A 22186-nucleotide genomic window follows, 5' to 3' on the forward strand; every position below is an offset into this window, starting at 1 on the left:
ACCACACATAGAACACAGGTGTCTGATGCTAAATTACAAATCATTTTTTTACGGTGCGTAGGTGGAGCATGGAAGCAAAGGTTCATGACTGGCCATAAAACACAAAACTGATAACTTTACTCCAAATTTCAACCCCTGAAGTCAGTTTTTCCAAATGTGAACGGAGGAATGGATTGTGTTGCACACAACCTCCTAGCAGCTCATGTTCTGCACGGTGGGTTTTATTTTAAAGATAGGGCCTTAGGTTTGCCAGCCATGGCGCCGCACTGAAAAGACCACTTCTTCTGCAAGGACAATCCCAACAACAGGAAGCGGTGTGTTGGCTAATATGTGTAAAAGGTCCCGTACGTACCACCCCTCCGGTGCTATCACCTTTGGCCTATATTGATACACAATGAAACATACAGTAGCACCGCAGAGCTGTTAAAAACCCACTGGCTTCTGATTGTGGAGCCACAAGAATGTCCGAGATGGCGGTCAACTACACGGGGACTTGGGACATGGTCAGCAATGTCAACTTTGAGGGATACATGATTGCTCTTGGTAAGCGTTTGGAACTGCTGCTTATCTTGCTCTTCCTCTTGATGTTACTTATCCAATATTCTCCCACTAAATTAATCTGAGCGGGGCATTGTACTAAACATTGACTATAAACTTGTAAAATTCCCATGTTCTGTTTTAATTTATAATTGATTTGATAATTAAGCATCACCCATCAACATTTTTGGTGTGAAAATAGTTTTCTATCTCCAGTGATATGGAATCATCTGGTTTCCCACAGGCATAGATTTTGCAACTCGCAAAGTGGCGGCCTTGCTGAAGCCTCAGAAAGTGATCAACCAAGAGGGCAATCACTTCAACATTCGAACCCTCACCACCTTCAGGAACTATGAAATTGCATTTGAGGTCGGGGTGGAGTACAAAGAGGAGACTAAGGGAATGGATAACCGCGTATGCCAGGTAGAATATTTCCTACAGTGTCAGTCCCTGCAGCTACTTTGACTTATTTGGTAATACCTCACAGGTAAATACACACACGCACAAAATCTCAAGCAGCAATTTCCTGAAAGACACAAAGTTATCCCAAGTCACATTTTGGATACAAGCTGCCACTTTGGGCCACATTTGGCTCATTCAAAGATAAACTTGCCCTCAAAATTGTTAGTCTAGTTAATTGACATTCTGTCTTTTATGTGTGTGCACTGATTTCACGCCATCCCAATTTGTTCCTGCTTTTTAGAGTGTGGTCAACTGGGAAAATGACAAGCTGGTGTGTGTCCAGCGTGGAGAAAAAAGGAACAGAGGCTGGACTCATTGGATTCAGGAAAATGAACTTCATTTGGTATGATTGCAAAAGAATAAAAATCACCTTTCACCCTTGACTGTGCAGCACAGCCTGGATAAGTCTTGTGTCAGGCTGAATACAAAGGAGTGGGGCCACCCTTTTTCTCCTAGATATAAATATATGAGATATATATTAAGCTCAAATGTACATAATTTGACATGGATTTATTCGTTTTCTTTTTCAGGAACTTACCTGTGAAGATCAAGTCTGCAAGCAAGTTTACAAAAGGGCACTCTGAGTTTTACATCTGAAACGTATTGCATCCAATTAAAATTGCCATCAGTTAGTTTTCTAAAGCATTTTTTTTGGTCTTAATACACAAGTAGTTTGGAAATAGAATATAGGAAGAACTTTCCCGAGAACAATTCTTCCTGTAACCCTAATAAATGTCAATTTGTTTCTTGGGATTGTAGTACAAACTCCCACCACATGGTGGTACTGTTGAAAATATTTAAAAAAAAGGTCATGTCATGAGTCGTTGGTTGGATTGTCTTGAATTCGTGCCGCGAATTTCCTCCGGGTACCGTCACAGAAATAAAATCTCATGTAGTTGCTTAGTGTTTTCGGAGCATTTTTTACTTTATATTGTTTAGAATTCGAAGCAAATGAAGCTATTTCATACTTAAAGTTTTCTTGGGTTTACAAGAAATGTCCGAGAGCGAAGACGAAACGCGTCAGGTAGGTAAACAAACACTCATGGTGGATAATGTAAACAACTTCATGTACAATATGTAAACATGTCGTGAATAACGTTCCATTCCAGCGACTAAAGGCCGCCGTACATTATACGGTCGGTCGGATGTGTCACAAAATCGGTGAGGACCACCGCAGAGAGTTTAGCCGACAAGTCGTAGCGGCGATAACCGAGACAGCCTTCAGACAATGTGGTGGGTGCCGACTGGTTATCGACGCTACGTTCGTCCACTTTCCAACTGGTGGCGCTAGAAAGATATTTTAAGGGGTTTAGTTTATAAATGCAGTGCCTAGACTAAATCTCAATAGCTTGTATGGTGTATTAAAGCTTTAATATGCAAGCTGACATTCACTCAAATGTGGTTTCGTTGGTTCTCTTCCAGATATATTTGCTAAAGACTTGGAAGCGTTTGCAAAGTAAGTTAATTGGTAAGTCTGGGTTTTGTAGGTTAACCTCAATACCCACTGACCTCTGATTCCAGACATGCTAAAAGATGCACTGTGTCAGCAGAGGATGTCAAACTTTTGGCCCGTCGCAGCACAGCATTGGTGAGCTTTCCGTGTCACATCGTCTGAATACACCACAACTCAAAGAATTAACATTGTCCTAAACACAAGTTCTTCTTTGATTCCCCTTTATTTTAGTCGATGCACATACAGAGGAAAAGCGAAGAAGTGGAAAAAGAGCAGAAGGCTTTGAAAATGAAGAAGAAGAGCAAAGACTCTTAATAGCATAGAATAAGACACAGGAAAATCCTAACTCCCCACTCTTGCCCCAAATATTCTAATAAACATGTCAACAAGATGGCAAAAATTCATTTGTCATGTTTTTTTTCTCTAACACATGGATTTACACGGCATGTTGCAAGTGACTTAATTCCGATTTGTTTTGCTGTTGGGTGGCGCTTTAGGATATGTGGCATGGCAGTGTACTTTAATTACGCCTACAAAAATGGGAATTAGAAAAGCACACACAATATGGCGTAAATATGCTACATTAAACAAGCAGTATTAGACAGCGGCCAGTGGAGTAATGTGGTGGTTTCCCACAGTGAATTCAATAGGGTTGGGTTGCCCCAACTCACCGTGTTCTCCTCAATAGGATCGCTGGTGGGAGACATTGTCAAACAGAGGAGCGAGGTTGCAAAGAAATTAGATTTGGCCCATGTGATCCATCAGTATAGACAAAACTATATTGTATGTTTGTCACCTGAAATACACAACAAATGTAATCAGAATTGGCCACTTGGACCTGCAGTGTAAACCCATTTATCTTTGCTGATGCATTGGCACCAGCTCTGTAAGATAGTCGAGTAGGCATACTACACTCATTGTTGACTTTGTAAGCTTTCTACAAAAGCGTAACACCAGTGACCATTCCACAGATGTGAAATTTGACAGTCAGTCGTCCAATCACCATAAGAGTTTGGAAAGAAAAGACCCTTTTATCCAGGCACTCACAGCATTACATGAAAATCTCTTGCGCCATTCAAGCAGAAGGGGGGAAATAGAGCAGTTTCTCTTTTTGACAAGCTAAGAAAGTGAGCAAAAAGACAGGTACTACCACATGTCTGAGAAGGCCATACACTCAAAGTGTTGGAATTTCCGTCTTCGTCCTTCAGTCGGGGTTCAAATGGAGACCTCGACCAGCGGAGCCCAAGGTCCCTAGATGTGTGAATTGAATTAGTTTCTTTAATCCCACGCAAGTAGCATCAACTTAATCTATTAACTTTATTAGACACCTCCCTTCATTTGACATCTTTTGCCACACAAACATCAATAGGCTATATAAAAAAGGGAGACTCCACGTTCTCACATCACACTTACGTCCCCACCAGGGGTTTCATCAGTCTGCGTCATCCACATCAAATACACACCTACATATCCGTCTAGGAACAAGGAACAGCACACACCATACAGCATTCAACTCTGATTATAGAAGCATTACAAAGAGCACAACACTCCACTACATTTTCATGTTGACACAATTAGTAGAAGTGGAAAATCTTGCAAAGGTTAAAAAGTGGGGGAAAAAAATCTTTTGACATACTAATCAAATAGATGTCCACATTGAAGGGGTGAGGTGCTTGTCGCATCTGCTGGTTCCACTCACACATTCATAGAAAATCAGTCACATTTTAGGGGGGGAGGCTCGTTCACCGCACAGGCAGTCCTCAGTCCGCTCACTCACCAACCGCTCCACTCTTCGCCACAAGCCATCCGCACTCAGATTCCCCCCCGCATCCAAAAAAATGTCACTTGCGCAGTTCTCTCTCCAATCAATAAAAAAAGTGAAAACACACCCACCGTCTCGTGAGAACATGCGGAGTGAAGCCGTTGTTTGATGGCATAGCATTTACACAGGCAGGAAGAGGGAGAGTGATAGTGCTTATCGCCCCCGCGACAATGCTGCCATATCGGAGCTTCCTTGCAGGGAAACGGAAGAGAGGTCAACTGCAGAAGAGATTTCAATGAAGGCTTTTGTCCACTTGAAAAAAAAAAAGGTAAACTTTCAACCAGATTCTTCCCAATGCAAGATTGCCTGAAATTAGAACATAGCCGGATAATGCCAAACATGCTTCCCCCCCCTTTCTCCATCTTAAATGATCTAAGTACACAATACATCCATTAGAGAATCCAGTTGAAACTGATGTAAAAGAGACAGGCAGAGGGAAAAAATACTTTAGTCGCTAGTCAATAAATTAGGGGTGTCCAAACGTTTCTTCCAAGGGTTGATAAGCGGACAAATTGAAGGGTATAAGAGCCACTGACATGCATCGCTTAGTTTTACACATCAATACTAATCAAGCAGTATGTACAAATATTTAAGCAACTAAAAAAAAAAAAAAAAAAAATGGGTGATAAAACTCATTTGTTTTGCCTTTCCAGACAGTGAAGGAAGTAGTGAAATTCAAGCAAACAACCCATGCATGTAATGTCACTTATTTTAGTATATGCCATGGGCTGGAAGAAAAACAACGGTGATGGGCTGCCAATGGCCCCTGGACAGCAGTTTGGACACCCCTGCTCTAGGTAGAATCATTAGCTGCTTTTTCTCTCAATGTAGAAAACATCTCCCACCAAAATAAAAAGTGTTGTTCGGATAGATAGGCAAACACCCGAAAAAAATGTGTTAAAAGACTTCACTCTTTCTCACAATACTTACCGCACACGCACACTTTGCTTTTTTTTACATACCCCACCCAGACGATTTTGACTCCATGCTGGAGCCAAACCCTGAACTAAACCCACTACCGCCACTGGTGGAGTTTGCGCCTGTGCCCCAGCTGAGGCTGGCCGAGCCGGCGCCGTAGTTGCTGTTGCCCGCGGTGAACGACTGACTCTGGTCTCGAGTGGAGCCGGCGCCGCTGGTGCCGCTGGCCGACGAAGACGACGACTGCTGCTGGCTGGCCAGCATTCCCATCATCCCCCAACTGCTCTGCAGGGCCGCCTGTGCCGCCGCCATCATTGCCGGGTTTAGGTTGAAGGAACCGAAGTTGGCCATGTTACTGTTGCTGCTGCTGCCCATGCCGCTACGACTGGCCCCGAACGCTTGGGCGCCAAACGCCTGGGCGCCGAAGCCGTTTCCGAAACGTCCCGTGCGGTCAAACTGCCTGTTGCCGTGTTTGGGCTCAGCGTTTGAGATGTGGACACTCACGCCTTTGATGATCAAGTCTTCACCGCACAGAGACTGAGCAACCTAGAAGGGTGTGTGGGGCGAAAAAATAACAACACAGGCGTCAGGTCAAGTTCAAGCAGTTTGCAAAGATATTTAGGATATTGCGATAACTGGCAATGATCTAGAAACATCGCAACGGTGCTATGAAGGTGATATTTAAAAATGACAAAAATCTTACAGCAGACTGCCAAACAAAGTTTTCAGCAAAAGAGAATTGTGGAACACTCGCTCAAATAATACCTGATCATCTGCAAACGTGACAAAGGCAAAAGCACGGAACGGCTTGGGAATGAAGACGTCCGTGACTTCACCGTACTGCATGAAGAACTGCCTCAGTTCATCTGTGGTCATGTCCTCTGTGCAGCGTCCCACAAATACTTTGCGGCTCCTCATCGGCTCGTCTGGCCCCTGCTGTGAAGACAAGATTAGTACCGGGTTAGAAAAACCGGTGCTCAATAACAATGTTGCAATGGAGTGTTGCGCTTGGGAGGACATTACCATATTCACCTTGGAGTTGGGGAACTTGCAGTCGCACCATCTGCCGTCAATCATGTGGCGCTGGGAGATGACTTTTTCCTGGGATTCGTACTCTGTAAAGCGCACAAAGCCAAACCCTTTGGAGTTTCCTGACCTGCCATCTCGTTTAACCTGAGCAGAAAAGAAACGACGCATTCTGGAGGCTGCTTGTCAACCTAGGCAAATATGCAACAAGGGCATTTTACCCAGGTCATGCAGCCATACCTGAACCATAATAACTTCTCCGAAGGTGCTGAAGTAGTCTTTCAGGTCTTGCTCGGTAGTTTTCCACGGAAGACCCAGCACAATCAAGTCCGACGTCTTCATATCGCCACGCTTCATTTTCACAGCTGAAGAGGCATCAATTTCTTCCATTTTCCTTTTGTTATCTGTGTAAAAGACACAATGGTTCTGCCTTCACTCAATCTCATGAATTTCTTTGTCTTGACTTCTGTTTTACTAAAGTCCACGAGCTTAATGCTGATATACAATCCAAACATTACAGACAGGCTAACAAAATTAGAATTGGTGTCACTTTTATTACAACCCCACAAGGCAGCAACACAATACAGGTACGGTGATCCCTCGCCACTTCGCGCTTCAACTTTAGCAAATGCGCAACTTCGCGGGTCCCCCAGTGAAGCCGACAGTGACATGAGTAAAGTGAATATCAAAAATGTGCCACTTTGACAGTCATTGCGAGGGAAAACTAGTCCATCAAAAACAGACGTGGGACTCTGTTTACCTTTCGGATAGTTGACCACATAGACCATGTTCCCCCATCCGGTCTCCGGGGCGTGCAGGACGCCCTCGACAATCCTCACTCCGCGCATGCACTGGGATACGGGGCTCCTGAACCGGAGGCCGCACGCCCCGGGAAACTGGGCCGACACCGTAGACAGCAAAACGGTGCCGTCGTCCTCGGACGGGATCTCCATGGGCTCCTCATTCTCCTCCTCGGCAACTCGGACGTACACTTCAGCCATTTGTCCGGATATACGACGGGTTATATAGCTAACGGATATGAACGAGTCTAGCAAATTTACAAAAAAATGAAATAACTAAAATTAATCACCACGTATAATCGCTTTATAATTATAGGTATTATTGAGTTTAAAGTAATTCAACATTACGAACATTCGAGTTGCGCATGCGTATCGTTTCTTTGTTCGTTGCAACGGTGTTGAATGTCAACAACGCACAAAAAGTACCTCTCAACAGCATTAACGTCCACGAAAAGTCAACAAAAGCAAAATGTATAAATATCCGCGTGTTTACACTCCTCGGCTGCAACTGCGTTTCATGTAAAGTATTGTCTCACCCAGAAATACGGCATATAGTGTTTTTGTTGTTGTTCCACGAGGAACAACAGTCAGACCGCCATGTACGTTCGTTGAGACTATATTACCTAAGAGAAGTAAGAAGTGTGTCATCAGAAAACGGACCGATTTATTTTACGGAGGTGAATTGTTTATTTCGGCATTAAATGCCGTCGTATTGCACCACTTAAAAGTGGCCCTTTTGAACTGAAACTTTATATTCAACGTTAACAGATTTAGTACCGCGAACTGATTTGATAATCTTACTTACTTTAGTTTGTTCTAATGTTTTGTACTACTGAACTATTCCCCGGATAGATTCCTAACATGGTACATTCCACAGAGCTAGCCTCTCCTCCAAAGATGGCCGACAATTCGCATTAGTGATGTGTATTCTAGTTCTATTCAGTGAACTGAATCTTTAGAATCAGTTCACTCAAAAGATTCATTCAAAAGAATCATTCACCGAATGATCAATGTTCATCAATATCAACAAAGGTGCCTCGTCAGCGAGCCCACCCCAACTGCCAATTGGCTGTCGATCAAACGTTAATCACGTATATTATGTCAAATGGGTCTATGAAAGTGCAAAAACAGACTCCAAAGCGGCAAGATAACTCTCAAACAGCTTTTATTACATCTTCAATCAATAACAGTACAGTTTAGTACAGTATCTATCTTGCATCCAACTCACCGTGGAACACCAACAGACTGAAAGGAAATACAAAAAAAGTGGAACGCTACATAAGGGTGCAGAGCTCTAGTATAGTCGTGGAAAGAAGGTGGGTGAGCAGGAAAATCCATCTGGAGTTGAATCGCATTTTCACTTGTGGCCACACACAAAAATACATCACATTTATAGAAGTACATCTTTGTAGAGAAAGGAAAAAAGTGAGAATGTCACAAAAGTGCTTCTGTATACAGTGAAATGTTGTCATTCAGATGTTCTGCTTTTTCAATTTAAGACCAAAAGAAAAATAGGAAAAAAATGCAATATGGACACTGTGTTTGTTTCATTTAGTAATGATTTGAAGGAGAGAAAAAGAAGCTTGCCAAGGATAGAATTATCACAATGATTGTTATATTCTTAAAAATTGGCATCAAGAGGAACTGGTAAGCATATTTGACACAAGGTATGTGGCCTCTTGCTTACACTGGTGCATAGCATTACCAGTTATTAGTATGCAGAGTCAGTGACAAAAAAAAAAGATTTAGATTAGGTTCAGTCAATAAGGTTAAAGGTCCTTTTCAGAAACCGTGAAGAAAAGAAAAAAAAATCTCGGACTTTTTTTAAATTTTATTATTTTTAGCACCACTGAAAGCAAGTCTACAGCATGCACATCTAAATTAAGTCGTGTAAGACAAAATTTAATGTCTCAACTTAAAAACATCAGACCATTTTTTTTTTTCAGACATTGATTTTTTTTTTTCCGTACATTTCATTCACAGAGTTGCAGCTGCAGTCCCAAGCAAAGGAAGTGTCTATTTATTCAGGTGAGGTGTTTCTCTCAAAAAAGGTGATATTAAACACAAGACCCTAAACCCTCCCAACCACCCCAATTCTTATTTAAAATACAACTACTGCCCCAAATAATCTCAGCACCTGCCTTGTCACACAGTTTCTTCCCACCCAAATTGAAAGGCATGTACAATAATTACGAGAGGGGGGGGTGATAACTGGACAATGTTACTCTTAATAACTCCTTTTTGTACTGGAATGAGCATTCATAACTTAGAGCATGTGCTTGGTTAGTTAACATCGTATTAGTTGAGAGGCAAAGCTTCATGTGCAAAAGGCTGTGATGAGAAGAAAAACAAAAAAACAGCTAGTATATAAATACAAACATTTTGGAAAAGCTGCTCGTGTAATATGATCCAAGCGTTTTTTTTTTTTAAATTTTTTCACGTTTTTATCTCGTTGCTCATCATGTGATTTAACTGGATTAGAAAGGACAAGCGGTCATTCAAACATATCTAAAACCACAAAAGAAATATGACCCCCCCCAAAAAGCCATTGAGAGTAACAAACCGTCAGAATAGAATTCTTTAAAAAAAAAAAAAAAAAAAGTTAAATAATTTGTACAATTACACTCCATTTGCTTTCAAGACACACATTTGAATGGGATGATAGTGTTGTTTTTCCCCCTTTCTTTCAAGGTAACATGAAATGGTCCGAGAAGGAATGCACAAGTTTCTGATTTGATACCACACGAGATCCTTTCTTTAATTAGGTGATAAGACAATTGTGCTCTTCTTTGTGTAGGAAAGGATTGTTATTCCCTTCGACATTTTTTTTTTGTGGTGTCCAAGTCAGTTTTAAACAGTGTTGAAGAAGATGTTGTGAACATTCTGAAGTTGTAATGGTCTTCCAGTCGGCTTTGGAGTTAAAAGGACATCTAGGGAGTAAAGACGAGAGGCAAATGTAAAACAACCGCAAAAATGTCAAAAGCCTTTCGCTTTTTGATCCATATTGGACGGGGGGGGGGGGGGTCCCCTGTTTACGATAACGTTTTCTTACGAGTTGTAACGGAACGTCTATCTTTAACCTACATTTATGCAGTCGTGAGGAGTCAAGATGATTAATGGAGATAAGGAGTTTATTTGCACAAATACTATTAATAGGGCCGCAGGTATCAAATATTTTTTGAATTGAGTATTATAATTAGCCCATCAATTAAATCATATTTGCAACATAGGTCTATCTTCATACACGTTGGTTTTAGTGAATGGGGGGAAAAATAACCTTCAGGCTTCAATTCCAAATCTTCAGGAAGCTGTCCCAGGATCCTGTGGCAACTGCCATGCCATCATCAGTCACGCCCAGACAGCTCACACGGTTGTCATGGCCAGCCAACACACCTAGAAAGGTCAAAATAAATTCATAAACCCTTCAAGAGGACATATTATGGAGCACTAACTTTTAAATCGCTGAACTACTGCAACCATGAGTGAAAATACTTTTGGCGAATAGGCACACACCCCCTTCACACACACACTAACTAGGCTCTGCTCCCTTAAATACAAGCCACTTGAGTTGCAAGGTTCAGCCTCCGCCACTTGTTGTCATGGTAACAACAAAAGCTGGACGCCATTGGCCCAGCAGAGACATTGCTTCAGCAAACATAAAAAAATAAAATAAAAATAGGTTGGACTCACCGGCACGGTCGGCCTTTAGTGTGTCCCACACGTTGCAGTTAAAATCGTCATATCCGGCCAGGAGCAGACGGCCGCTTTTGGAGAACGCCACTGAGGTGATGCCACAGATGATGTTATCGTGAGAGTAGATCATTAATTCCTGATCGGCGCGCAGGTCAAACAGCCTGCAGGTGGCGTCATCCGAGCCAGTGGCAAAGGCGTTGCCATTGGGGAAGAACTGTAACCCAAAACATTGGACCGTCACAACAATATACACAACTCACAAAAAAAAAAAGAATATTTGCCTCTCAGGTGAAATGCAGGTTGAACCTAGAACAGAATGTAACCTTTGGGTAACGCAAGTTACTTCTGGAAAAATGGCCGTCGACTTACACAGATGGCATTGATGTCGGACTCATGGCCAGTAAAGGTCTGTCTGCACATGCCCTCTCGCACATCCCAGAGTTTGGCCGAAGCGTCACAGGCACCGGAGACAAATAATCGGGAATCCGGGGCCAGAGAGAGGCTCATCACGTCGCCCGTGTGCCCGGCGAACGTGGTTGTCTGCTGCCCAGTTTCAATGTCCCAAAGTGCACTGTCACGTGGCAAATACACGTTATGTTCTCTCGCATTTGGAAAATGGCAAATAACAAAGCACTGCGCTTTCCCTTACCAGGTGGTGTCTCCCGAGCTTGTAACAATCTGGTTGTCATCAAGAAACCGACAGCAGGAAAGGTATCCTAAAATGGAGGCAAGCGCCAGGTCAGTCATCTAAATATTTGCTTGTTCTTCATACAAACTTGGCTTGGCTGCTCTGCCATTTCAGACAAAAATAGTACTACTTGTGAACATTTGTAAATATAAACTTTACTTTTTAATTACCAGTTTAAAGCAAAACAGAACAAGTTTCGTAGTGGAAAAAATACTTTAGACTCTTTCAATGTATTTACCTTGAAGACGGGCCAGTTAACCCGCAAAACAACTTGGTTATAAAATTTCTCATGTAATTTAGATTTCCTTGAGTTGTAACCACACCCAAATAGTGATTTGCGACCAGGTTAACATTTGTTGCCATTCAAACAACAGAAGGTCAAAATGTCAAAACAGGCTCACATTCCACACTAATCACATTCAAGAGTAAATGAAATGAAATCACGGTGCGCAGTGATAAAGATAACAACCAAAGCCAATAATACCTGTATGTCCGGCAAGCTCGCGGCTCACGCGTACGTTGCCCTCGCGGGTTTTCAGGTTGTAAATGGAACAGATGTTGTCTAAGCCGCCGCAGGCCACGTAATTTCCTGAAGGTGCATATGCGCACGTCATGACCCAGGAAGAACGAAGTGGAATGGCGTGGACCTACGACAGGAGATGACAGCACATGTTGGAAAAAAACACATCTGGAGACCCTGGAGGACAACAACATATCCTGGGATGGAATCATAAAAATAACTTGCCTTGTTTGTGGTATAGCTGTCCCAAATAATTAGTTTGCCATCCTGAGAAGCACTGACCAAAAGCCTGAAAAAGACAGGTATAGAAATATAAATAAATTACTTTTGTCATACATTTTGGTCGAGTGCCAATATGAAATGGCGTCCACACAGAAGGTACATACCTGGAATCTGTTCCCCAGTGCATGGCATAGATTTTGGCCAGATGACCCCGCAGCGTTCGTCTTGTACGCATCTGAATCCGCCCGACGGGATCAATGTTAGCCGTAATCTGAAAAACAAGACACCATCCCGTTTGTTTTTTTTAACACAAAAAATTGCTCAGTGCTGTTTTCTTATAGTTGCAATGCACAGTTAGCTGTCTTCAATCTCCATTAAACATTGTTTCCTATTGTTGTCTCCTGTTAAGACTTAGAGAAAATCCATATCCAAGGACCGAAGCACACAGTTGCAAATAGCGGAGGAGCAACTGGTTGTGTTGAGTGTTTGTATAATACGCCTCAGAAGTCATTGACGCAATAAAAACGGCAAGGACAAGAGTTTCCCACCACAATACAATCACCGGATAAGTTCGTGTCTGATAGTTCTTCCTATACAACTTAAGACTTGAAGGTCAGTCTTAGAACTAAGACAGACATTGTTAGTTGCAATTGTCAGTGATGAAATTTGTGTGTATGCTGTAGGTCATCAGAGCGCAACACACTTTCAGGGGAGCGAGCACAAGCGGCGACTTGTTCCTCATGTGTGAAGTTTGTCTCTTACTTTGTAAAACTCAGCTAAAAAAAAAGGCTGTGTTTCGTGGAGATGGTAATGTGGGATTTACCTGTGATAGCGTGGCATCTGCACATGCTTTCCTGGCATCCTGTAATAACAAAGAAATTAGAATCAGACCATTCTCATTTTAATTGCAGGACAGAGCAAAAAAATAAGTATTCAACTCACTCTGATTTGATTTTTGAGCTGCTCAGCCTCTTGGCGTAACTGATCCAGTTCACTCATTTTAGTCTTCTTTTTCAGTTACCTCTCTCCAGCTATTGGGGCACTTGATCTACGAAAAGAAAAGTGGCCCATTAATTCAAACAAACACAGCGGGGTTGTAAAAAGTATCAATGATCGATGATCTTGTCTTTTATCATGGTGACAACCCTAAAACACAGTTGAGTAAAGTGTCTCTTAAACTCAGACACAACCCCCTAACAGGCCTAAGACGCTGATGCAAGAACAAGACGTACAGTTCAGCCAGGCAAATCCTATTGAATGTCTGACTGATATGGAAAAGTAGCCATCATCCATTTGACCTCAATCCCAGGGATACTCCCAATGTTTGCCAAGTAATCAATAACCCATTAACATGAATATTAAGACACAAGAAACCGGCTGTATTCCCACGATGCATATCACGCCTTTATTATACAAGACTGGAACAACTCGGCATTGAACTGTCAACCCAAAAGATCCAGTCGTAGCAATTAAGAGCCACTTTTGCCAAGGTAGTGCAACATTAACATGGCGGCGACATTATTGCGAGCAATATTTTGCACACGTGGATCGATCATATAAATTATTCAAAGAGAAGTACATTAGGAAGCGGATGACATTTAAGAGTTTGAAAACGGAGCCGGAATAATCGCCTCTATTCTCTGTCGGACAACAGCCAAGAGACAACAGCTAAAATGGTCAAACTTTCCCAACTTGGGTCACCAAAATGCACTAAGAGTAAAACAAATGGCAATGGGTATGAATTGCCGAGGGAAATAAATAAAGAAACTAATGGTTTCTTCCTGGACTACACCCAACTACGATTTTGTTCACAATTCTTTTGAATAAAAATCAAATAAAAGCCTAATTCGTATTTGATAACAAATTCAAATATTACCCAAATGAGATCCAAATTACGTTACAGTTGACAAAATAATAATTACAACAAACCACAAATTGCCAAGCAATGTGTCACCTTACCTGCAGCGTTTCTGAGTGTTCCTTGACATTTTAGGGCAACATTTAATAGTTTTGTGGCTTGTGTCAAGTCTCTGATTGGTTGGCCGTTGTCCCACAATCATCCTCTTACACCCATTAATCTTATAATAACCGTGTCATGGAATGAGATTATCATACATAGATGACAGAACACCTTCATCACCTTGAAAACGATAGTGTGGAAGTCATATAACTAATATTTGAATGTCAAATTGACTCAAATGTATACCGGGTCTACGATTTACATTTAAATGAATTATATTGAGGAATATATTAACGACCAAGTCACACTTATCATTATTATATTATTATTTAAGATTTTGTCCATAAACAAAATGGAGGGCTTCCATTCAACTGGTAAATACAATTTTAGTATTCATTTAATGTGAAACGATGTGTTTTATAGAAATACAGTATTGTGCAAGTCATTCAAATTTTTTGTGTTTGTCCTAATTTTCACAATTTAGCAGGCTACTTCTTGGTTTACGAAGAATGATTTTTAGAAGTTTTTCCGGGTACTCCGGTTTCCTCCTACATCCCAAAGACACGTGTGGTAGGCCGATTGAGCCCTCCAAATAGCCCGTAGGTGCGATTGTGAGTGAATGGTTGTTTGTCTTGGTGTGCTTGCGATTGGCTGGCGACCAGTTCAGCGTGTACCCCGCCTACCGCTCAAAGACTGCTGAGATGGGCTCCAGTACGCCCGCAAATGCATTGCTGGATAAACAGGAGGGACCATTATAGTTAGATCAAATAGATCAACAGATAGAGATGTAAAATGAATTAGATTGAAGATAGACAAATAGTGTATATTTCAAAAATTCTGTGAAAAGGGTACATAATGAATGCAAGTGGTGGTTTAAGACTTTGCACAGCACTGTGTACATGTATTATTTCCCCATTGACCTCGGTAGATGCTTGCACTTCCTCTGCCTCATCACTTCTCCTTTACCAAGCAAGCGCCTGATCAGGGTCAGCTGACTGCCTGATAAACAATGAGTGCCAGTAAACATCTTGGAGTTGGACACTCCGTCGCTGCTCACCAGTTTAAATGTGTCTGCTCAGTAACTGAGTGGTACAAATGTTAAGTAAAAGCGCATTAAATAATGACAGTTTAAATGAGCTGAAGCTGAATCATTGAGTGAGGGCGGGGTCAGGGGGATCATAACGAGCAATATCACTGCTCAAAGTCCTTAATCCCAAAGAGCTCAAATCCTCAGTCAATGAGCGTGTAATCCTATCCATGTCCACTAACACAAACAGCTGGCGAAGCTAAGTGGGGCCGTGGAAATATGCTTTTCCATTCATAAAAAAGATGATTTTGATCTTAATTCTTTTACCCACAACCCGCTTATGACAATTGCCTGGATTAGGCCAACAGCAATATAGCCATTACATCATTCCCACTTGGCCTTCCTAATTTATTTAATTATGAAAAATCAAATTGTCAATGTTTGAGCACCTAGAGACTTTTTTTCTTTTCTTTCTTTCATTTTTGTACAGTTAAACAATAACACTTGATCTGGGCCCCAGCATGTGCACAACAGTGATTTACCTACAACTGGGATTGTTTGCATTGCATTTACATAGCTGCAGGATAACTGTCTATTCAAATGTGTCAAGAGTAGGCGAGCTACATTACTAAACCTGCGAGCATTTACTCAAATACCAAATTGGAAACTCTACTGCTAACACGGCATACGGTTGTAGTGCAATATGACTTGCAGAGCTATCAGAGAAGATGCAGCTAAACGCCATCTTGCCTTTCCCCACCGGACTGTCTGTCCGCTAGTTAGCTTAGCATGTAGCTCGTTTTAAGTGGGGCGGCCTGCAGGCAGGGCAGAGCAGAGAGGATCGCAACTGCACCAATCGTTCCAAATCACCTCAACATACAATAAACTTGTGCCTTTTTTAGAATTTGCACACGCTCGAATTCGAGCGCATTGCAAAAAAATAAATAAAAAAATGGTTTCCCCTTCTTCCGCAATTACAGCGCCTTGCAAAAAGCTAGTGCTGGGAGGAGACGCTTCTGTGAAAGGGTTCTGGCAAGGCCACTGGCCCTGTTTAAATCCACTTACTTGCACACTAAACAATCTTGTTAAAGCACACGGTGTTCACTTGATTCGATAAGGACCGTCGCGGTGCTTATTTTGCGGGTCTCTTCTCGAAATGTGCAAGGTCGGGCTGGGCAGCGAATACGGCCCTGCTTTTGCCTTACACCAACCCGGTCACACAAGCCCGCATTTCTCTTTATAACATCTATAGTTGGAAGAATAATTGAACTTGCATCCGACTTCGAAAGCGCAAGATTGTAGCCGAGATGCTAACTTCTAACACAAAAAAGGGTGGTAACGTCGCAACTCACAATCATTACGCCTCGACGAATCTCCAGTGATACACAGCGCTCCAATTTGGTCACTTATCTCCTCGTAAATAGCATCTCCAACAAATAAGCACAACTAATTCGGAAACCTACAGTATTATTTGCAACTATGTTCGAGCAGAACCCAGTCTGATCGTAGACAACTGTGCATAATCATATGCATGTAGCTATATTTATTTTTAATTTATATATGTACACACACGGCTACGCGCGCGCACAGACATAAATCACTGCTTCTGCAAGAAAACGGCATGAGTTATAAATAGTCAACGTTGTAGGGTAGTTCTCACTCTATATAGTTTGAATTATTCTTGGGGGGGGGTAGATAGAGCCCTCGGTTCGGCCATGGGTGACACCGAGCCTGGGCTGGTTAACGGTACACTCCATTATGGAAAATATGAAATCTTGAGGCGTTTATATGTATACACATATAGTATACGGGTTATATTAGTCATTTTAACTCCTTTGGGGGTACTTATGTTGAAACAGCAGCTGACTTAAATGGCTAAAAGGCTAAAGCTAACGCTACCCCACCCCCGAGCGGCTTAATTCGGACATAATACACAACCACGCGCGAGATGATTAGGGGGTAATAAAAACAGAAATGCAGTCGCTCTATATCGCCTTACCTGAGTCAATGTGTTTTTGGGCATTGACCGGGAAAAGAGACGAGCCCACGAAAATCAGCAAAGAGCCCCCACCGCTAGCTCAAGAACTAGCCAGCCCCAGCTAGCGTCGCTTTGCCGAGGAAGCAGCGAGCCCAACAGTCGACCAACCGGAGATGAGGGAGGGAGGAGGGAGAAAAGAGAGGGGGGATCACACCCACAAGCCTTGCACAGAACAAAGGCAGACCAAAAAAAAAAAAGGCGAAGATTCAAAGTTCGTTAGCACTACTTAACCACGATAACACAGCGCCCCCGCCACTATGCCGAGTTTAACGCGTGCCCTTTGCCGACCAAGAAACACTCTCGGCCAGCCATCGAACGTTGAGATGGGCGCGGCGACCCTGCAGTCATCGCCGGGAAACCCCATGCTGCAGCAAGCAAAGCAATATGCCTCCACCGGTGGTGCCCGAATCGGGGTAACATCGTCGCTGTTATTTCCACAAACTCTTCATTAAGTTGCTTTGATTGTCTATTGTTACGTCCCACTTTATTTGGACACTGACAGTACACGTTACGACGGAGTACTGTTCCTATGGTGGTGATGTAATACGAATTACGAGTTTCTTGGTACAAGCAGTAGTTTGGTGACTTTGAGTGTAAATTACTTTTTGTACAATCTGGCTCGTTATTTGTAGAGAATTATAGGCGTCATTAACATACAGGTCTCCAAATACAATTGGAGAACTTGGAGCATCGTCTATCAGGTAGACTGCAAGTCTCCACATGAGTCACTAGGTGGCAGTATTTTACCAAATGTGCCATATTTTGCACCCTGAATTTTGCCAACTTCTCTGGAGTCAAAGAATAATAATTTGTTACCAGTGATTTATCAAACCTCACATATAAGTATATAAAAGTATTATGTAAGCTCTTAAAATGTTTTATTGTTTATTATGTATTAGTTTAGAATGTAGTCAAGATTTTTGGCATTGTAAGCAGATTTAAACGATACAAATCATAAGTCACACGAGGAAGTAGATTTTCCTTCATTTTCTTGTTTGTGTTCAAAGGGACAAATAAAGGCTCTGTTTTCAAAGATTCTGAATTTTGTCATCTATTTAATACCCCAAGCTTCAAAGGACTAAAGGAAGAGGATGTGCCTTAAATTGTACTTTGAGGTATTTTTCTTTCATGGTCCATGAATAAAATAAAACGTTATCCTGCTTTATATTTCACTCAAAGTGTCATATTTTTTTCCACCTAAAGCCTTAACCTGTCATTTGTAGAATAAATCATATTGGTTGGTGCTACTGCTACCACAGGGTTAATTTTCTCGGCCTTTGACACCCGGATGGCGAATGGTGTCACGATCGGGCCTGACAGCATCTGGTGCTCCGAGCCCTTAAATCCCATCCTCATCCTTGCAAAGCAAGACGGTCAGCCGAGCCAGCCAACCACGGCTCGCATTCTCACGGCATTCAACCAATCGGGTTGCCGGGAGAGGAGGAGGAGGGCGGGGAACGCGTTTACCCTGCTTCCTTTGCAGCATCCTTCTGCAGCCTCTCCGGTGTCAAAGACTGTTAAGAAATAGAGAATACAAAAGGGAGGGGTGGTCCTCAGAGGACATCGGAGGAAGCGTGCGGGACCCCACGAAGGCTCCCGGGACAGGCTTACGTCGGCGTAGGACTGTGAGAAAATGGCTGCTTTTCAATGTAAACAGGCCGTGTGGGATCCGCATTGCTAAAGGGAGGAGGGGCGGACATTGATTTCAATGTCGCCTCTCCCAATGACAATACAAGCATGTTATACTCTCCAGGTACGTATGCACCTCCGATCATGGCGAAAGGAGACATCGTACACAAAAAAATCACTCGTCATAGTAGAATGTTACATGCTCAGCAACATTTGGTGTCCATTTGTCGTTTTGCTTTGCATGCACATATTCACAATTAAAAACAGACGGGATGGACAGAGGAGAAAGATAGGTCGTCATCTGACCTCTTTTCTAAAAACATAAAAGAAATAAAAGCACGGTACTACAGCAATCTATGGAAGCCCCATTAAAAGTAAACAAAATGTGCCAAAACTTGGAGGCAGTTGGTACGTATTAAGAGAGCTTGCATATGTGTGTGGGAGGAATAGGGTTGTCAGTTTGGCATTTGAGCTGGCTTTAAAAAGCACATTTCCTCCACAGTTACAGTTTGGGCGGGCATTGCGTATTCCTCGAGATTTGTATCTGCCTTTTGCTGCCCACATCCTGCTCTCAATACCTACCGACCACATCCTGACTGCAATATACTATGTGTCAAAATCAAGGTTGGATTTGTGTATTTTCTGACATGTAACATTTATCTCTGTCAACTTTTTGTTTACTTCTGCTCCTGCCCCCCCCCCAAAAAAACCTACTTTTCTGTAGCTTAATATTAAACAATTTAAATGATCTAACACAACAATAGCACATATACAAATATGGAGAGGATCATCTATCAGGGTGAGAGCTTCCCACTTCCATTCTCTGTGACATCATCTAAGGAGGTTTGTTACTGAAATTATATGACTTCGGGATGATGTCATAAGCAAATATGACCTCTCTACCTGCACTCTGACATGACACCATCTGAACTACGGTTGTTCCATATCATTTTAAATAATTATTTCAGAGAGATCCAATAACTTCACTTTAACACAATTGTGCTTTTCTTGCCACAAGTCAGCTAGGATAGGCTCCAGCTCATCTGCGCCACTAATGAAGGCAAGTGGTGAAGAAAAGCGATTTGCTGATTGACAACTGGTCTCGGCTGTCCCCACTTGTCACCAAATTTGAGCTGGAGTAGGCTCCAACTCACCTGTGACTCAAATGTGGTTCATGCCTCGGACTTCTCGTTTTACTTTTGGGTGTTTACAGTATTTAATTTAGCAAGGACCCAGTTCAAGGGCCCGCCCTGTCTGTGGCATAAACCCAATCAGGACGAGCAGTGCAGAAAATTAATCATTTCCGAGGCAATTCAAGTGTTATTTCTTGTGTTGCAGCTGGTCTTCAAGATCACATGGCCAAGGGGTCATCATTTCTAGCATGAAGACAACTCCATCAGCAATGAGACAACACGCACAAGATATCTAAATCAATACACAGCATTCAGTTGAAATAGCTGACCATGGCCCTACTCGAAACCGAAACGACATTAATAACGTCAACGGCCACCCAAGCCCCCCTAACGGCCTCCTCGAGCACGATGAGGGACAACGTCACGTCCAGGATGATGCTCGTGACTGTTTCGGTCCCGGCCAACGAGAGCAGCTTCAACAGCACCAGCGTTACATTCCCGGAAGCGGTGATGGAGGGCTCGGGGATGGGAATGGTGCTCCTGCCCTTTGGCATCATCACCCTCATCGGCCTGGCACTGGCTTTAGTAAGACGTTCACTTTGATGCCATGAATCTCATCAGAACATAAACTAATGAGTTTGTTTGTCTTTCTCCTTCCTAGATGCTGTACATCCGGAAAAGGAAGCGGTATGTTTATTTCAACTATTGTATTATAAGGGGCATCTCGGTTTACAGTGAAGTGTGTGAAGAAATTGAAGCGCCCCACAAAGAGCTAACGTTGATTACTATTTTTGTCTATTCTAAAATGTTCCTTCTTGTCAGTTTGGAGAAGCTGAGGCACCAGCTCATGCCCATGTACAACTTTGACCCGGCCGAAGAACAAGATGACCTGCTGGAACAGGAACTACTTGACCATGGCCGAGATGGCACACTTGGTGGTCCTAATGCCAAGGTAAGCTAAGTGTACAGAGAGACGCACATGTTTATATATCTTTTTTTATGCACTATAAAAAAACGATACCGTATCGTCATTTGGGCAACACGTCCTTTCTGTTGAGTAAAAGTTGACTTTACATGTTTTTTTTATTTCTTTTATAAAGTTTTGACAAAGGCATGATGATAAAAGAACATGGTAAAGTATCACTTGTGTGTCATTATAAACCTTTTTAATTTTAAACCTACTTTCCCCTTCATTTGTCATTATTTCTATAATTTTGTCTTTTCATAAAATCAAAATGATATCATCTTAATTGTGACGTAAACATTAGCTTCTCCTGTATACATCATTTCTATCGTTTTCCTCATAACAAACAATTCCTCCTCTTCCCAACATTAACTTTGGTGGATTGTGGTGTTCCTCACGTAAATCTCAACATATAGTATTTTTTTTAAGAACAAAATATTTTTTTCTGTAAACAAAAGGTGTATTTAAAAAGTTCTATGCATATTTATAGTTCTTGAAACCTGCCTTTTTTTCCAATACTGACAAAACGTTTTTTTAATTTTACATTGTATTCACTGAAAGAAAAAAAAATGATAACATTATAACTTTTTTCTAGGCAATAGTAATTTTTTTTCTTATCTTTTTTTTCATGAGAAAAAGTTTTAAAGAGAGCATTTACGCAATTAAATTTACTTCGCCTTTGAAATGGATGAAAAGGGCCAATCATAGACATTTTGATGTGGTGGTAATTTGAAATAACGGTCATCTCTCGCAGACTCTCCGAACCTCGCAGGGGAGCACCCAGAGACCCAGTCGCCTGGTCTTCACAGATGTAGCCAAAGCTCTTAATGCCTAACGAAAGCTCTTCCATTCCACGTATCATTTAGTGGACTCCCTTTTTGATCATCTACGGGGTGGGACAATGAAAGATGATGAAAAAAAAAAGGGACTTTGTTTTGGTGACCAGATGGTGCTTGAAATTTTATAGATTTGAAATGATTTTGTAGGAGAACAAGTGCATGGAATGCAACAGCATCACTTTTACCATCTTGCATCAACCGCCACACAAATGTGATTAGTTTGTGGAATTATTGTCGCCACGTTTCTATTCTTCTTACCCTCATCGTAATCTTGTGTGTAACACTGGATGTTAGCGCCAACCTTTTTGCGTCTTCCTCCTTGCTGAGCAACTAACGACTTGTTCAAGACATTAAAACTGTTCCTTTCAAAAATTCTCTAAAAGAGTTGCGCCTGTTTGTTGATTTACAAAAACACAAATCCCAGGTTTAAGACTCACTGGGTAAAAATGGTTTTA

At 42.0% G+C, this 22186-nt stretch overlaps 5 protein-coding genes across 17 annotated transcripts; 3 read left to right on the top strand and 2 right to left on the bottom strand.

Annotated features, from left to right (window-relative positions):
* Nucleotides 1–375: 375 nt before the first annotated feature.
* On the top strand, nucleotides 376–1819 carry rbp7b (retinol binding protein 7b, cellular). Its single transcript, XM_088388873.1, has 4 exons — nucleotides 376–543; nucleotides 782–960; nucleotides 1241–1342; nucleotides 1530–1819. The coding sequence occupies exons 1-4, from the start codon at nucleotides 462–464 to the stop codon at nucleotides 1581–1583; spliced, it is 417 nt and encodes a 138-aa protein (XP_088244999.1). The 5' UTR covers nucleotides 376–461; the 3' UTR covers nucleotides 1584–1819.
* Nucleotides 1537–7664, bottom strand: tardbpb (TAR DNA binding protein b). Of its 10 annotated transcripts, XM_088388862.1 has the most exons (8): nucleotides 7555–7663; nucleotides 6979–7266; nucleotides 6459–6622; nucleotides 6216–6365; nucleotides 5958–6128; nucleotides 5237–5738; nucleotides 4346–4533; nucleotides 2657–3703 (listed from the first exon to the last, which is right to left on the bottom strand). In XM_088388862.1, the coding sequence occupies exons 2-8, from the start codon at nucleotides 7217–7219 to the stop codon at nucleotides 3668–3670; spliced, it is 1452 nt and encodes a 483-aa protein (XP_088244988.1). In that variant the 5' UTR covers nucleotides 7220–7266; nucleotides 7555–7663; the 3' UTR covers nucleotides 2657–3667. The 10 variants fall into 10 exon arrangements, 6 of the variants coding, with proteins under 6 accessions (XP_088244988.1, XP_088244986.1, XP_088244985.1 ...); XR_015861182.1 differs by adding exons at nucleotides 1537–1592; nucleotides 2509–2610 and having other exon boundaries at nucleotides 3124–5738; nucleotides 5958–6365; nucleotides 7555–7664; XR_015861185.1 differs by having other exon boundaries at nucleotides 2657–3248; nucleotides 3603–3703; nucleotides 3866–5738; nucleotides 5958–6365; nucleotides 7555–7664.
* On the top strand, nucleotides 1874–2856 carry cenps (centromere protein S). The gene is made up of 5 exons (XM_088388875.1): nucleotides 1874–2023; nucleotides 2109–2232; nucleotides 2422–2455; nucleotides 2521–2587; nucleotides 2684–2856. Exons 1-5 carry the CDS (start codon nucleotides 1994–1996, stop codon nucleotides 2765–2767), a joined length of 339 nt encoding a protein of 112 aa, XP_088245001.1. The 5' UTR covers nucleotides 1874–1993; the 3' UTR covers nucleotides 2768–2856.
* Nucleotides 7665–8166: 502 nt separating the features above from the next.
* gnb1b (guanine nucleotide binding protein (G protein), beta polypeptide 1b) lies at nucleotides 8167–17574 on the bottom strand. The gene is made up of 11 exons (XM_088388863.1): nucleotides 17128–17574; nucleotides 13084–13189; nucleotides 12965–13003; nucleotides 12306–12412; nucleotides 12145–12208; nucleotides 11884–12046; nucleotides 11361–11427; nucleotides 11081–11282; nucleotides 10709–10925; nucleotides 10296–10411; nucleotides 8167–9948 (listed from the first exon to the last, which is right to left on the bottom strand). The coding sequence occupies exons 2-10, from the start codon at nucleotides 13138–13140 to the stop codon at nucleotides 10305–10307; spliced, it is 1023 nt and encodes a 340-aa protein (XP_088244989.1). The 5' UTR covers nucleotides 13141–13189; nucleotides 17128–17574; the 3' UTR covers nucleotides 8167–9948; nucleotides 10296–10304.
* A 1057-nt stretch (nucleotides 17575–18631) lies between these two features.
* Nucleotides 18632–22115, top strand: c11h3orf18 (chromosome 11 C3orf18 homolog). Of its 4 annotated transcripts, none has more exons than XM_088388871.1 (5): nucleotides 18632–18919; nucleotides 20134–20513; nucleotides 20590–20615; nucleotides 20751–20880; nucleotides 21647–22115. In XM_088388871.1, the coding sequence occupies exons 2-5, from the start codon at nucleotides 20259–20261 to the stop codon at nucleotides 21725–21727; spliced, it is 492 nt and encodes a 163-aa protein (XP_088244997.1). In that variant the 5' UTR covers nucleotides 18632–18919; nucleotides 20134–20258; the 3' UTR covers nucleotides 21728–22115. The 4 variants fall into 4 exon arrangements, with proteins under 4 accessions (XP_088244997.1, XP_088244998.1, XP_088244996.1 ...); XM_088388872.1 differs by lacking the exons at nucleotides 18632–18919; nucleotides 21647–22115 and adding exons at nucleotides 19672–19855; nucleotides 21029–21633; XM_088388870.1 differs by lacking the exon at nucleotides 18632–18919 and adding an exon at nucleotides 19689–19933.
* The last annotated feature ends 71 nt before the right edge of the window (nucleotides 22116–22186 follow it).

Source organism: Syngnathus floridae, chromosome 11 (assembly GCF_059516105.1).
Source record: "Syngnathus floridae isolate MCC-2025c chromosome 11, RoL_Sflo_1.0, whole genome shotgun sequence".
In the NCBI taxonomy this organism is placed as follows: domain Eukaryota; kingdom Metazoa; phylum Chordata; class Actinopteri; order Syngnathiformes; family Syngnathidae; genus Syngnathus; species Syngnathus floridae.

Excerpts from the sequence above, each read along its gene's own strand:
- cenps (XM_088388875.1), top strand. The coding sequence starts at position 1,994 with ATGTCCGAGAGCGAAGACGAAACGCGTCAG. Across the intron at positions 2,024-2,108 it reads GCGAAGACGAAACGCGTCAG|CGACTAAAGGCCGCCGTACA; the intron begins GTAGGTAAACAA and ends GTTCCATTCCAG. Across the intron at positions 2,456-2,520 it reads GACTTGGAAGCGTTTGCAAA|ACATGCTAAAAGATGCACTG; the intron begins GTAAGTTAATTG and ends CTCTGATTCCAG.
- rbp7b (XM_088388873.1), top strand. The coding sequence starts at position 462 with ATGTCCGAGATGGCGGTCAACTACACGGGGACTTGGGACATGGTCAGC. Across the intron at positions 961-1,240 it reads TGGATAACCGCGTATGCCAG|AGTGTGGTCAACTGGGAAAA; the intron begins GTAGAATATTTC and ends CCTGCTTTTTAG. Across the intron at positions 1,343-1,529 it reads AGGAAAATGAACTTCATTTG|GAACTTACCTGTGAAGATCA; the intron begins GTATGATTGCAA and ends TTTCTTTTTCAG.
- gnb1b (XM_088388863.1), bottom strand. The coding sequence starts at position 13,140 with ATGAGTGAACTGGATCAGTTACGCCAAGAGGCTGAGCAGCTCAAAAAT. Across the intron at positions 13,004-13,083 it reads AGCTCAAAAATCAAATCAGA|GATGCCAGGAAAGCATGTGC; the intron begins GTGAGTTGAATA and ends TTGTTATTACAG. Across the intron at positions 11,283-11,360 it reads AGCTCGGGAGACACCACCTG|TGCACTTTGGGACATTGAAA; the intron begins GTAAGGGAAAGC and ends GCCACGTGACAG.
- tardbpb (XM_088388862.1), bottom strand. The coding sequence starts at position 7,219 with ATGGCTGAAGTGTACGTCCGAGTTGCCGAGGAGGAGAATGAGGAGCCC. Across the intron at positions 6,623-6,978 it reads TGTGGTCAACTATCCGAAAG|ATAACAAAAGGAAAATGGAA; the intron begins GTAAACAGAGTC and ends TCTTTTACACAG. Across the intron at positions 6,129-6,215 it reads CCAACTCCAAGGTGAATATG|CAGGGGCCAGACGAGCCGAT; the intron begins GTAATGTCCTCC and ends TTGTCTTCACAG.
- c11h3orf18 (XM_088388871.1), top strand. The coding sequence starts at position 20,259 with ATGGCCCTACTCGAAACCGAAACGACATTAATAACGTCAACGGCCACC. Across the intron at positions 20,514-20,589 it reads TCGGCCTGGCACTGGCTTTA|ATGCTGTACATCCGGAAAAG; the intron begins GTAAGACGTTCA and ends TCTCCTTCCTAG. Across the intron at positions 20,616-20,750 it reads TACATCCGGAAAAGGAAGCG|TTTGGAGAAGCTGAGGCACC; the intron begins GTATGTTTATTT and ends CCTTCTTGTCAG.